The following is a 14,997-nucleotide window of genomic DNA, read 5'->3' as shown; positions in this document are numbered from 1 at the left end:
CCAATTAATTTCTTTCTAATTTTAGTAGAGACGGGGTCTCACTCTTGCTCAGGCTGGTTTCGAACTCCTGAGCTCAAGCAATCCGCCTGCCTCGGCCTCCCAGAGAGCTAGGATTACAGGCGTGAGCCACCGCGCCCAGCCCCCACCTCAATTCTTGTCTTGATCCACAAGACAACCTACTAACACGCTGGGCAAGTATTAGCCCTATTTTACAGACTGCGGAGGAAAAGCACAAAAAAGGGGCTAAGCACACAGAAAATGTACAGCCAAGGACCCCTGGAGAGTGATCAGCATTCACTGCCCTCGCTTATTCACTCGTTTGTTCAGCAAGCCTCCCGTGAGCACCTACTCTGTGCCGGACACCACACAGGGTTCTGAAAAGTCAAAGATGAACCAAACTCACCGGGAGCCCCCATTCCCCCAACCGCCCTGCATGGAGCTTAGATCCCTAAGGGTTCTGCATCTCTGTGCTGAAAAAATGAAGCAAGCTGATGGCGGCGCTGGAACCAGAGGCCATGACTCCTGACCTCCAAACCACACTCCTCCCATACACTAAGCTGAGGAAGTTGGGCCTCCCGGTCCACTGTCATTTGTAAAGGAGTTTATTTGTCCTCTTTTTGTCAAGAATAAAAAAAGAAAAGGAAAGGAAAAAACCCACAAGTAGCAAGGACAGTGAGGGTGAATAACCTCTCCCCTGATGAAAGCGGCACGAGAATCCAGGGAACACGTCTGCACTCACGTAAAGTGCAGGACGGCAAGGAAGCATCTGGGATCAGGCAGATGTAGGGTGGAACCCCACCTCCATCACTCACGCGCTAGGAGAACTCGGGCAAGTTATCTAAAGTCTTCCAGCCCTCCTTCCTACATCCATGAAATGAGAATCATAATACATAATACCGTCTTACAGATCAACGTGAGTAGCTATGGAAAGCTATCCAAGTTATAGCATTAGTTTGAGAAAACCTCAAATTGCAGAATAACATGTACAATACGATCCCATTTCTATTAATTTTTTTTTCTGAAAGAAAATACAAAAAAAAAGCTCTTCACAGTGTTCACCCTAGGGATTAGGAATACAGAGGTGGAGAGATTTTCTCCTTTTCTATTAAATTTCTTACCATGAGTATTACTTTTAATTTTTAAAATAGAAAAAAAATACTATAGTCATTTAAAAAGAATGAAACATGGTAATTCAATGAGTGGTACACTTATAATATGTGCACTTTTCTATAAGTATATGTCAATAAAGAGCTTTTTTTAAAAAGTGAGGCAAATCTATATGCTCAGACATGAAAAGATTTCACAGATATATTAAATGAACTAGGAAGTAAACCACTGAATATGCAAAGTCTGAAACTCTATTGATGTAAAAAACTATGCATACACACATAAATGTATATGAAAAGATCTGCAAGGATATATATACACACTTAATAATATGTTTTTCTATATTGGATTTTTTAACAACCAGAATGTTTTACATACTCCTTTTGAAATTTACATTCTTTTTCATTCTTTTTTTTTTTTTTTTTTTTTTTTTTTTTTTTTTTTTTTTTTTGGCTTAAACAACAGAAATTTATTTTCCCACAGTTTGAGAGGGTAGAAGTCAGATCAAGATGTTGGCAGAGAGAGTGGAGGGCCTAGATATAGACCCACATATATTTGGTCAATTAATTTTTGAAAAAGGTACAAAGGCAATTCGGGGTCAAAAATTTAAAAAAAAAAAAAAGGTGTTGGCAGAGTTGGTTTCCAAAGGCCTCTCTCTTTGGCTTGTACATGGCCGTCTCCTTCCTATGTCTTCACATGGTCTTTTCCTCCATACCTGTCTGTATCCTGATTTCTTCTTATAAAGACACCAGTCATTGGATTAGGACCCATACCAATGACTTCATTTTAACTTAAAGACTCTATTTCCAAATACAGTCACATTCTGAGGTACTGAGGGTTAGGACTTCAACATATGAATTTGGGGGAGGGGCACAATTCGGGCCATAACTTGGTGTTACTACCCCTGGGCAATGAGGAAAAGTGGTGGGAAGTGGGGAAGGGGAGGGATGGTTACTGGAATTGGTATACAGCTGTGTGGAAATGGCCACCTGACAGCAGCTGTGATCTTCAGGATGCAGTCAGCTCACCACAAGACCCTCTCTTTCTCCATCTTTCGCTCAACACTCCCACATCCTCCGTGATAGGAAGCTGGTACCCGTGCAAGGTTCCCGCTCACTTCCCCGGCATTCCCCATTGCCCACCATTTTCTGAATCAAAAACTCTTTTTCATTCTTTAAATAATAATACTGCACCCCCCCCACCGCAAGGGTTGTTGTGAGATTTACATGATTATGGTTGCATGATACTTCATGTAATATAAAAAGGAATCATTAAGCATTCATTTTTAAATTACCGATTAGTGGGCACCACGAACTGCCTTCCCATCCCTGCCTTCCACCCCATTCTAGAGCCAGCCCATCCTTGAGCTCACCAAGGAACCTGACTCAGGAATAAAAAAAGGTCAGGGATGGGGCAGACAGGAGGCCTGGAGCAAAGGTCAAGGATGAAATGATGAATAAAATAGGAGGCCAAGAATGTCTACAACATTGTTTAGCCAAAAAAAAAAAAAAGAGAGAAAAAGAAAAAAACCCAAAAACTCCAACCTTTTCTATTTTAGTCATTCTGAAATATATCGAAACATCTCCCTCATCCAAACCACCACGTTAAATGTCTTGCTTAGGTCCACTATGTGCCTACAGATCCTCATCCCCATCTCTGCAACTCCTCTGACAGCGTTTATACTGAACCCTCCACTCCACGGGGGCACATCCTGACCACTCTAACCCACACTGGGTCTATCCTTTCACCATGCACTTGATCCAAGGACCACAAACCTGAACACCACCATGAACTTCATCACAGAGACTTACTCTGTATCTCATCCCACCGCTTGGAGCTTCACTATAGGCTGCCTTATTTGCTGTTTCTTGTGCGTCTTACCAATGTAAACTTCTGGGACAGAAACATGCGTGAATGCCATCTTTGTCCTAGTAGAGATTATGGCACAGACCTGAGCCTGAAAGCAGCTCTCAACAGGTGATGTCAAAGATGGCCCACGGTGCAGTTCACAGCTGGCAACAGCTTTCTGCGCCCCACCTGACCAACTCAGCTGTCTTGCCTTTCTCCCCACTGTCCTTCAATCCTCTCCCCGCTGCCTCTCCTCTGAGTAATGCCTCAGGCACCACTAAGTCCTGCAAAGCACCTTCTCCAGACTCCTGTTACAGAAGAATCCAGCTTGGTAGGGATAAGAAAGTAGTAGTAGTTCCCCCCTCCCAATACTTCCTTCCTTCCCTCTACCCCAAACCTTTCTGTGTTTCTGGTATATGGTAACATAAACTTCAACTTTCCTATAACATGCCTGTCTATTTTATGAAACTATGCCAGGCAATTTGGGCAGGTGAGAGGGTGGGGAGGGACTGAACAACCTCTCAAGGATCCACCTCAGTACGCACAGAAGACTGGACCCCTGCCAGTCTGTGGGGAAACCAGCACTGAAGGGACTGGCAGTGGACCCAGAGGTCACTCAGGGGTCTAACCCTCAGGAGCATGTCCATGGTCAGTTATTGGTCTGCTCGGGCTCCCATAACGAAGCACACAGCCTGGGTGGCTTAAACAACAGAAATGTATTTCCTCACAGTTCTGGAGGCTGGAAGTCCAAGATCAAGGTGTTGGCAGGGTTGATTTCTTCTGAAGCCCTCTCTCCTTGGCTGGTAGGTGGCTGTCTTCTCCATGTGTCTTCCCAGTGTCTCTCCCTGTCCTAATCCCCTCTTCTTACAAGGACACCAATCATACTGGACTAAGGCCCACACATGTGACCTCACTTTACCTTAACTACATCTTAAAAGGCCTTATCCCCAAATAGAGTCACATTCTGAGGTACTAGGAGTTAGGACTTCAACATAGGGATTTGAGAGAAACAATTAATTCAGCCCATAACAGTCAGCAATGGGGAAAGGGAGAGGAAGAAGGTACGATGGTGACTATGAAGAAATGAAAGCACACCCGCATTTGCAGAAGAAAATGTGTGTCCCCCATAGCTAGAGAGCACTTACGATCTATATCCCACATCTGGCCCTTAACCCCATCTGGCCCTTGTGGTGGCCTTCTACACCTGCACACCGGGGCTTTGTCTTATGTCACCATCCCTGCGTCTTGCTTAGTTCACACTCACCTTCTGTGGGCTCTTCCTAGGACCATGCCCCTTCCTGCTGTAGGTCCTGGACTTCAGAATGTTCTTTCCCTCTGCTCCTTCCCCCGCCCAGCCCCCATTCACCTAATTAATATCATTTCACCCTTAAGATCTCAGCTCAAATGCCTCTTCCTCAAGGAAGATTTTGAAGACCACACACAGGATTTACCCTCACCCTAAACACAGTCCTCCTATCCTCTCCCCTAGTTCTCTGTTGTAGAACGTACTTAATTACATACTTGCACAGTTGCTATGTTATCCATGTGTCTGTCCCACGAAACTGACTGAGCATTTAGAAGCTCAGCATCTGTAGCTAGTTTGCCCATGATCACCTGTTACTTAGCAGCAGTCGGTACGGTGCCTGGCACCTGGCGAATGCTTAACAAATACTTGGAAATAAAGCCAAGAATAAGTGAAGTATAAATTAGTGCAAATCAGGGGACATGTGATCTGTTTTTGATCAATAAATTCACTTTTAGGTGACGGCAGCACGCGATCATTAAGTAATGATGTCTAAATAAACAGACACATGCACAGGTGTTAAGAGATCCTAAACCAATGGAACTACACACAGAAAGCAGAAATTTACTCCTTAGGTCACAATTCTATACGAACTACTGACACACGTTTTCCATATCTAATTCGTATATACACACACACACACACACACACACACACACACACACGTGTATTTTGTCTCCTGCGGCTACACTCTGTAGTCCATTGACAGGTACCTGCAGTGCCCTGTCCCGGTGGCTCATTCCGCCACTTGACTTTGGCCTAAAACCAAGAGAAATTCTTAGAGGCGAAGATCTGGCAGATTCCCATGGTGACTCCAATCCCACACTCTTTCCTTTTCTCCTCCATATTAGGCAGGAAACACTAAAATTCTGGGAACAAGATGTGTGTCACACATTGGAAATGTTCAAACCTGCTGATAACATTCATTCTACCTCGACTAAATGCATGAGGAAGCCACATGGTCACAATCCAGTGGAACACAGAACTTAACTAATAAACTGAAGCAGCATTCCACATGTTATCACTTTCAGCTTTGCACAACATGTGGAAACAGGCTTATTGCACCACTTGGTCATGTCAGAACATATAAGGGAGGTGGATGCACCTTCGGGATTCATTTTATAGTCACTCGCATCAGGGAAGTGTCTGAAGGAGTGCATTACAATCTCCAGGTGGCTGTATGTCCTCACTTTTACAAGGAGTATTTTCTAGAGATAGATGTATTTATCTTTCCGGTACTTGAACTACATATATAGCCCTGGCTGTTCTGAATACTTGAAAGCAAAAGGTACTCATAACCGCTAATAAGAAACTTGTTTTTTCTAAGAGACAGGGTCTCACTATGTTGCCCAGGCTGACCTCCAATTGTGGGCTCAAATGATCTTCCTGCCTCAGCCTCCCAGGTAGCTGGAACTACAGGCATGCAGCACTGCGCCTGGCTTGAGAAACTATTTTAGACCAGAAAAAAGCCTGTTCTTTTTATAAGTATTACATCATTTGCATCAACTCAGACTACTAAATAGTTTTGGTTTTGTCCTCCACCCTCCCCCAGCTCCTGCTTTATCGCCTCGATTATTTTATCCATGCTGTAAGGCTCAAGTCGGTTGAGCTTCTTGGCAAGTAATTATTCTCATGCTAAAGAAGAAACATGAAGTAAATTAGGAAAATCAAATAAACCAGAAAAATAATACTGACATGATCAAAATCTCCAAATAATTTACCTAAGAAAAGTAAAGTTCAACTTTGGGAGCTTAGCAGTTCCGATAAATGAGAATCCAGGTAAGTGGCATTACATAGTCAATTCTACTTGCAAAGGACATTAAGTGGAATGCCTGAGTTTTTCCTTAAATTCCTTTTATTAGTGTTCACACATTCAATGCATTCCCCACAACAGGTAAGGCAACAGTGTCAACAACTAAGACACAGAATTCCTATTCATAGCCCGAAGCTATGCCTTCACTAGTCTAATTAACAGGGAAACAAAACCTCGCCAAAGATGCAGATCTACCCCTTTATTAAGCTAAGCAGACCTGGGTCAGGTGTCTCAGAAATTATCAACTTGATCGCTGGTTCTGAGGTTAAAATATTCATAAGTCCATATACACTAGTCAGGGTACCAGTAAACTCCACAAAACAAAGGCAATCTAAGACAAGTGTTGTAAGCACATCTATTTCCCAACATGTGGGCTCCAAATAAAGAAAGAAAACCTCCCTAACCCAAAGTTCTCCCTAGCTTAAAAAAAAAAATTAAACATGTCAAAAGAAACCTGAAAGGCTAGTGATGAAATTGTTTTCTAGTGATTAAAATGCTTTACATACTTCACATCTAGTGATAGTAAATACTGTTATCATTTGTAAAAGAAGAGCTGGAGAAAGGAGGGGAAACTCTGTTACAGTTGTCTGACATCCACAGCTGTGAATTTATGCTGTCTAATGTCATCCCAATAAGCAGTTCCTATATTTAATGAAGTCAGTTTTGAGTGTTTACTATCAATATTTGAAAAAAATACTCTCATCCAGATAAACTGTTCTTTAAAATTAGATTTTACAAGTTTAGCCAATTATCAAAATTGCTTCTTCCAACAAAAATGGAATTGTTTTAATCATAGGATGCCCAGGACTACCTTTTATTTTTACAAATAGGAGAAAAGCACATCTTCTTATCAGGGAGCCATCACCAGCAACATAATTTATATTTACTTGGAATACCTTACCTTCTGGAAAGTCTGTGAGTCAGTTGTAGCAGCTGGCCAAATAATTAGTTTCATCTAAAATTATTTCAGCCAAAGCCCAAATCCCAAGAAAAATCATTTTGATGAAAATATTTTATTTCACTCATTGTAAAACCCAACATAAAGCTGGATGTTTTAGCATAGTCCTAAGTGACATTTTGTTGCTACAGCAACGGAACTCAGCTACCTATGGCCATGATTTGTTAAGAATTCCTCCAACGAGTCAATTCTGTGCTGTGTATTCATAAAACCAATAGAATGACGCTAAGCAACATAAAAATTAAGTCTTGATTTCCTACTTATGATTTACCCACACATAATTATAACATATATACACATACGTACTACACACATATATGTAATTATTCTCAACTCCATCAAAAGGCTAAAACCATGCCAAATTTCCACTTTAAAATGGGCACAAAACAACTGCTGTGTTTTAGATTTCATTGAGTAATTGCTACATGTTTCTCAAAATTTATCTTAAAAGATAACAGAGACTATCTGGAGAGAACTTTCGAAACAAGAAAATTCGTTATTTATATCCAATCTCATTCCAAGACAGAAGAAAAAAGATCCTGAGGTATAATCTCCTATCTGTTCTAGTAAGAGAGGCTTCTTAAGCAATGAGCTGATTTAGAAAACATCAAGCTAAGGAATAAAGAAAAAACTGTGGACATAACCACCTTTATTCACCAAACTGCCCCCGCAGGGTACTCACCCTCACTGGGGGGCTCCAAGCTTGCACCCGAGGCTGCTGTCCACCCTGGGAGCTCTGCAGATCTTTCGAGCTACAATTAGCCACAGTGCTGCTCTGAGCCCTTAATGCATTTGTGCAGTTGGTCCCACTGCCCCCACCAGGGCCAGGTTTCCAAGGCCTCTGCTTGATGCCATCCAGAAGTCTGACCAGCAGGATGTTACTGGGAAGCTCCTCCACACCCGAGCCAACGAGAGTCCGGCACTCAGGACATCTCAGTTCATTTCGAGAACCTACGATCCCCAGCAAACATCGTTTGCAAAACGTGTGCTGGCAAGGCAAGACCTTTGCAGAAGCATCAAGGCGCTCTAGACACACGGGACACTCCAAAAGATCCAACAAGGCAGATTCATCCATCTTTATCTACTTTACTGAGAAAAAAGCTTCAGAAATGTTCATAGTTGTGTGCATCCCTTAAAATGATTCATGTAACATCCATTTCAGACTTTGCTCTAGAGTCATGGGGAAAGAAGGAAAAAAGAGAATTAGTGTTGTTATCTGGGGAAAAAGTTCACAAAGGAGCCAAGAACCAAAAAGTACACAAAATGCTCCCTCTCTGAATAGTGTAGCTTTGCTTTGGAATGTGGTTCCTAAACTCCAAAGTCAACAATTAAAAACAAAATAGGCTTTTTAAACAATTCAGAATTAACCCCTGAAGATGTCTGGGCAGGAATAGCTAGCTATCAAGTGTTAAACCGGATTCCTGTAATAAACAGGATTCATGAAATGCAATAAAGAACATAATGTCTTAAGCTCTGAAAGTGCTATCAGCTGCCTTAATAAAGTCCTCAACTCACATGAGAAGCTGAACAGAAGCAACTGAAAGTTTCCTCTACCTGAAATTACTATTAAATCCAACGAAGTTCCCTATTTTTAAGCCACTTTTAGCGTTTAAGAAACCATGCCTCATATGATCGCTTGTGGTAAATGATCCCAATATTAAATACATATGTTTCTTCACTGCTCTTAAAAATAGAACTGTTTCATCTTGCCCAACCGAAAAGAGCTGAAGGTTGACAATTCTAAAGGACACAGATTGGCTTGAAAGCAGCTAAAATATAAAAGCCCCCTTCAGGGCAGTGGCTGACAAACTCTGAAACAGATTTCTGAACAGCCCGTCCTAATCCCATTCAGAAAACCTGGCAAAATCAACACTAAAGAATCTGACAATGGAATGCTGGGCTGAAAACTGCGAGCATAATATGAAAACGGGGCCATTCGGGAAAAAGCAATCCACTTACCGCGCCGCTCTCCCCCCACCGAAATCAGCGCGAGCGTGGACGCCGGCGAAGGCGCGGAGAGACCGGGCGGGCAGCACCGACAGCTGCTCCTGACAAAGTCGGGAGGAGCCCGGGCTGCGCCCCCTCCCGCGCGCCCGGCGCAGGTAGCCCGGCCCGCCCCACAGACACCGGGCCAGGTGTCCGGGCGGGGACGTCGCGGGCCGGGCTGCGGCCCCGCCGGTCCGGAATGGGGCGCTCATTCCACAGCCTCATCCCCGCCTCCCGTAGGTCAGGCGGGGGACGAAAGTCCCCCCACACGACTGTTGGAAGTTTTCAAGGACTTAAAATAAATGCGCAGCCTCAAGTTGCGAAACTCAGCCCCGCGAAGCGCCGCGGAGGAGCAGGGCTGGAACCCGCGGAGACGAGTCCCCGGGGAGACCGCGCCACCGGGAGCGGCGCCCGGCTGCGCCCGGGAGACCGCGGCACCGCGCCCGGCAGCTTCCTGCCCGGAGACGGCAGAGGCCGCGGGTTCCGCGCCCGCAGATCCGCGCTCCCGGCCCCCAGGGGGCGAGGGCACAGGGAGACTGGCCGGTGCGGGAACAGGGGACGCCGGGCCACCACCTCCTCCGCGTCCGGCCCGCGGACGCCGGGTCCCCGCCGCCCCGCGCCCGTCCTACCTCGCGCCTCGGCTCCTCCTCTTTGTTCGCGGCCCCGCAGCGGCGGCGGCGGCGGCGGCGGCTGATGCAGATGCGGCCCCGCCGCGCCCGGCGCTCGCGGTGTCTCTGACGCGGCGGCGGCACCGGAGGCTCCTCTCTGCTGCCCCCCTCTCGCGCGCACACACCACGCCGCCGCCGCCGCCTCCCGCTTTCCCAGCCAAGGAGGGCGGAGGAGGAGGAGGAGGAGGAGGAGGAAGAGGAGGAGGCCGAGCCGCAGCCGGCGCCCGGGGCGCAAGGGGGCGGCCCCGCGCCACAGCGCCTCCCCCCGGAGCGGGCGCGGCACCTCCCCCGGGAGCCGCCCGGCTCTGAGGTACCTGCGCGCTGGGCCCGCCGGACCCCAGGGGCGCGACGGGGGCGGCGGCCGGAGGAGACGCTGTGAGGCCGGGAGTCCGGGAAGCGGGGCTCTCAGAGGGCAGCGAGGGGGAAGGTTTGGGGACAGACACTTTCTCCCTGAGGAAAACACGCCCGGAAAATGGAGCCGCCCGAGGGGGACGCGTGGGGGGTGGCGGCGAGTGCAGGAGGAAGGAGCCTCGGGGCAAGGCCGGCCGCGTCCTCCTCCGCGGCGGCCCCGACGGCCCCGGCCGCCCCTCCCCAGCGGGAGCCGCCTCGGCGCGGGGGGCGGGGAAGGGGCGGAGGCGGCCCCGGCGGGAACCGACCCCGCTTCGCCGAGCGTCCGCCCGGCCGGCCCTGGGCACGCACTGGTGGAGTCGGAGTGCGGTGACCCCGGAGGTCCGGGAGGCTGGTCGCGCCAGCGGGGACAGCGCCAGCAGGGCAGCTCTGCAGCCGCCGCCCGCGCCCGGGCGTCACCGGGACACCAACCCCGGCGAGCTGGGGGTTGCTGACTCACAAACTCAAACCGGGAGGGGAGGGGGCTGGGAAAACGGCGGTGTTGGGGGCGGCGTCCAGCCTGCCCTCAGGGGGGGCGCCCGAAGGCTCGCTGCCCGGCGCCTCTTGCATCTGAGCCGGGAGCCGCCGCCGCCGCCGCGATCTTTGGTCGCCCCAGGCGCGCACCTGCACACTCAGGTGTGGTGTTGAAAACATGTCCATAGGCTTTGGGGTTTTTCCAGACTCAATTTAGAGGAAAAACAAGTTAAAATTTTGTCATTGATCTAAAGTTGTTATTATTTTATTTGCATTTACCATCAATTTACAAAAAGTTATCCCAAGTACCCTTCCTCAGCAGTGGGCAGGAACTAGGTGGAAATAAGAAGAAAGGCTTGCAGAGATTATGCAAGAAATTCCTGCCCAGCCACCAACCAGGCTGACAATTTCGAGAGGAGTCTCAGATCCTCCTCCCCCAGCGAGGGCCACAGCTAAATCATTCAAGACAAATAAGGATCTCCTAAATATGAAAAAATTATAACAGCTAAAAATTGTCACTCTCTGTAAGCCAGGCACTGTGCTAAACATCTTACGTGCATAAATTCCATTCTCACAGCAACCCTCCATCATCTTTCCTCAGCTTTGTTCTAGATACATTAATATGCTGAGAGTCATAATGCGTGAACACCAAAAATAATATCCCACTTCCCCTCCATTAAAAGTGAGCAAATACACAGGCATTTGAGCTGAGAAAGACCAGGGAAGGAATGAATGGAATGGAGAATTTTTAATCCAATTTGTAAGCAAGGCAACCTGGAAGTGGCTGCTTGGCTGTGCATCTGAAACTGCAGATGCAGGTAAGGCTTACTGGGCGATTATAGTCAGTAAACAGACAAGGATTTATTAATACATCCAGTTTACAGTTATTCAAACTGAATCTCAAATAGGTTACCTTCCTTCCCAAGTCATACAATAAGTACTGCTGAATCAAAACTCAACCCCAGCTTTCCGAGTTCCACATCCAGGGTTCTTGCCACCTTCCCAGGGCCCTCTCTTTTGCACATAACCATCGTATCGCCATCCCAGGCAGGGCTGAGCAGTGTCTCTCTTCCCAAGGGAAAGAAGAGACTTAATCATGTGATTACTCTGGAGCATTAGGGACAATTTTTGTTTTGTTCTTATGTTGGTTTTTTGTTTCTAGAGAGAGCAGCATACAAGGTTATAGGTAGAATGGTGCCACTCTTGAAACTCTAGGCAAGAAAATCAGTAGTCACATCCATTTTCAAAAGACTGAAGATAATGTGTCCCGAGACCGCAGTGATCAAAGAAGCCAGCGCACATCCCATGAACGTCATCTGGGACATGGCTGCAGTTCTTTGAACGCCCCTGGTGTGTGTTTGCTATATTTTTTAGAACACAGCTCTCTTATTGACTTGAGCTACTCCAGCTGTAAAATGAAGTCTTAGGCAAGTTACTTTAACTTCTTGAGCCCATTTCTGTCTGTCAAATGGCAATAAAAATAATACCTCTTATAGAAGTATTGGACAATTATATGAGACAACATGCTGGTTCTTTGTACATCTCTATTAATAAAGTAAGATATCATCATTATCTGCCAAGAATCACACAGGCAGAGTTATTCTGGGTAAAGTTCTCGCTTCCTGGGGTCTTAAAAAAGTTTGGGATAATGCTAGTAATTGCAAAATCCTGTCAAGAGAATATTATAGGGGAAGGGACAGTGGGAAGAGAGAAGCATGTTCCTCTTTTCATTTCTGGGAACTGAACATGAAGGAAAGAATGTAAGCGTGTTATGCTTATGACCCCTGTGACCTCGAGTAGATCCGTGAAAAATACAAACACGCCTTGTGATGTAATAATGACAGCTTAGATTTATACAGTTCTTATCTTCCTAAGACTTCAAAGTACTTTTATGTATATTATCTCATTTATCTTCTCGGCATCCCCTTGAAACAGTAAAGACAGATACGATTATCCCCATGTTGCAGATGGGAAAAAACAAGGTGTAGAGAAGGTATTGCTCTTAGTGGCAACACAAACCAAGCTTTTAAAATCCCAGTCCAGAGCACTAGGATTTAGCTTTGGTACTGTGCTTACACATACATGTACATACCTGTGTTTGGTTATCATTTTCCTTCAACACTCGTTTCTCCTCCTGTTGCCATATTGGGAAGTGATAGCACTGTTTCTCCAGTTGTTCAAACTAGAAACCTATGGGTCATCTTTGGTTTCTCCCTTTTCCGCTCTCTTCTCCATCAGCAGCTCCGCTAGCTTCTCTCAAAATATATTTCAATTTCTTCCCACTTTTCTTTGCCTCTAATGTAGCTTTGTTTAAGCTGCCATCACCCTTTGCCTCTGGCCATCTTACTCCTGTAAAAGAAAATAAAAATCTCAGGGCCTCCCTGGCAACTCCTTATGCAAAAGAAAAGGTGAAAGCCTCAGGCACCTGTGAAGGACCTCCGCAGACCTTTCATTAAGGAAACTCCTTGCTGGCTTCCCATAAGCAACGCTGTGCAGATTGTGACTTTAGGGTCTGTAGGCTACGTCTGTCTCCTAAAACTAAAGTCTGTTCTATTCCACACTAATAATGAATTACAAGTTTATCTTCACAGGTGCAGAACAGAGAAAATATGGGATCAGACATTCTTCCACCTACCCAGGAACAGCTATATAATTGATGTTTTCTTTGCCCCCTTTTTCTCTTCTAACATTCGCCTTATCTTATGGGTAGATTTTCCTGGGTCTCTTAAGAATGTAACCATGTTGTCTCACTACCCACACTGCCCCTGCCTTTTTTTCTTTCTGTCCGCCCTATCCCCCTTTAAATACTGAAACTCCCGAATTCCCTTGTGGAAAAACAGCCACAGATTTGTCTGTGGTCTGTGTTTTTCCTGAGCATGTCCTCAGCTTTAGCTTAATAAACCTCCATTGATTGAGACCTATGCCTTAGTCACTTATTTTGAGTTGACACTCCCATTGCTCAAAACTCATGAATTTCTCTCTATCACAGTTGGAATAAAAATTGAACACTTCCCATGTCTTACAAGACCTTATGTTATCTGGCCCCCGCACCATCATGTTCGACCATGGCACCCATTTATCTTCTTCATAGCACTTTTTGCTGTCTAATTTTCCAATTCCTTATTTATTGTCTATCTCCCTTACCTGACTACAAGCTCCCTGAAGGCAGGGCCTGAGTCTGTCTTCTTTACCATTATGTCCCAACACAGAGTGGGTGTCAGTGAATAATTCCCAAATAAGGAGTTAATCAAGTATACACTTAACATTTCTTGCTATCCTAAAGCTACATATATATTTAATACTTCACTGCCCTACAAATGGAAAATCAGACAGGCAATGTTCCAAGTTCCATTGAGAGTCTTTGTTATAATCTATCAATAAGTTTTATATAGAAGATGAGGACACGTGATTCTTCTTCTTACATTTCACAGCTAAGCTGGAGAAATGGCTAAACACCAGCTCTGTAGCCCAGAACATAAATGCAATGCCAGTGTGTCTTCATTCAAGGTCTTAGTTAATGATGTCACTATCTGCCTAGTTCCCCAAGCAAGCAAAAAAATGCAGAGTTGTCTTCAGCTCTCTCTTCTCTCTGATCCCTCACCATCCAGATAGATGATTCAGATCTCATCAAAAGTGCTTTTTAAATCTCCCCTTTCCTCCCAATCCTTATTTCGGGCCTGGTTATCCCCTGCGTGCACAGTAACTACTCCCCCTAGGAACTTGGTTCTGGAGAGAGCTTTGGAGTCCAAGGCTGCGCCACCTCCTACCTGGGTGACCTCAGGCAAGTGTCTAATCTTCTGTGCCGGAGTTTCCCCTGTAAAATGAACATAATAATAATAACTACCTCAGGGTTTTTGTGGTGATTTTACAAAAGTTCATAAAAATAAAATTCTTAGAACTATGCTTGATACATGGAAAGTGCTTATTAAATGATAGTATTATTATTTTTATAGATCCACTACCTGTTAACTGAATGACTTTGCAAATTAATTTTCTAAGTTTCGACTTGCTTATATATACAAATAAATACAGTATTATCCACTTTGAAAGCTTGTAAGAAACTACTGACAAAGCTCTTGTTGGAAAATTTAGCACAGCACATTTCTGGAGCATAGTAGGGACTCAAGATATTTTCTTCTTGCCTTTTTTTCCTGTGGATCCGTCTGCATCAGTCTTCATATTTAGGGAGTAGATTGGATTATGTCTCAGATTCTTTCCAGCATTAAAAGTTTATTTCCATCCTAACAGCATAAAGGGCATCTAAGGGCAATGGGATCCCCTTGTATGAAGCTAAGTGGTCCTGAGGAGCCATCGTTGTCAGGAAACGGGGCTCTGAGAATTAGAGTCAGGCAAGCCCAGAGAGGCTATTTTGGTCTGCAGTAGTGGGAAGGTGGTGCAAACTCCGCTGTCTGGCAAAAAATCTGAGCAGATGGAGTATTTATAGGCACTCCCC

General features: G+C 45.6%; 1 protein-coding gene across 1 annotated transcript in view; it reads right to left on the bottom strand.

Moving 5' to 3' along the window:
• SH3RF1 (SH3 domain containing ring finger 1) overlaps positions 1–8,199 on the bottom strand; it is a 166,221-nt gene extending 158,022 nt beyond the window's left edge. Inside the window, exon 1 of the mRNA XM_012657141.1 lies at positions 7,712–8,199. Within this exon, the coding sequence (XP_012512595.1) occupies positions 7,712–8,104 (393 nt within the window). The 5' untranslated portion in view covers positions 8,105–8,199. The remainder of the gene's footprint in view (positions 1–7,711) is intronic.
• Positions 8,200–14,997: the final 6,798 nt, after the last annotated feature.

The sequence above is a fragment of the Propithecus coquereli genome, unplaced genomic scaffold, assembly GCF_000956105.1.
Source record: "Propithecus coquereli isolate 6110/MARCELLA unplaced genomic scaffold, Pcoq_1.0 Scaffold53, whole genome shotgun sequence".
Lineage (NCBI taxonomy): Eukaryota > Metazoa > Chordata > Mammalia > Primates > Indriidae > Propithecus > Propithecus coquereli.
This window is presented reverse-complemented; position numbering and strand designations above follow the sequence as displayed.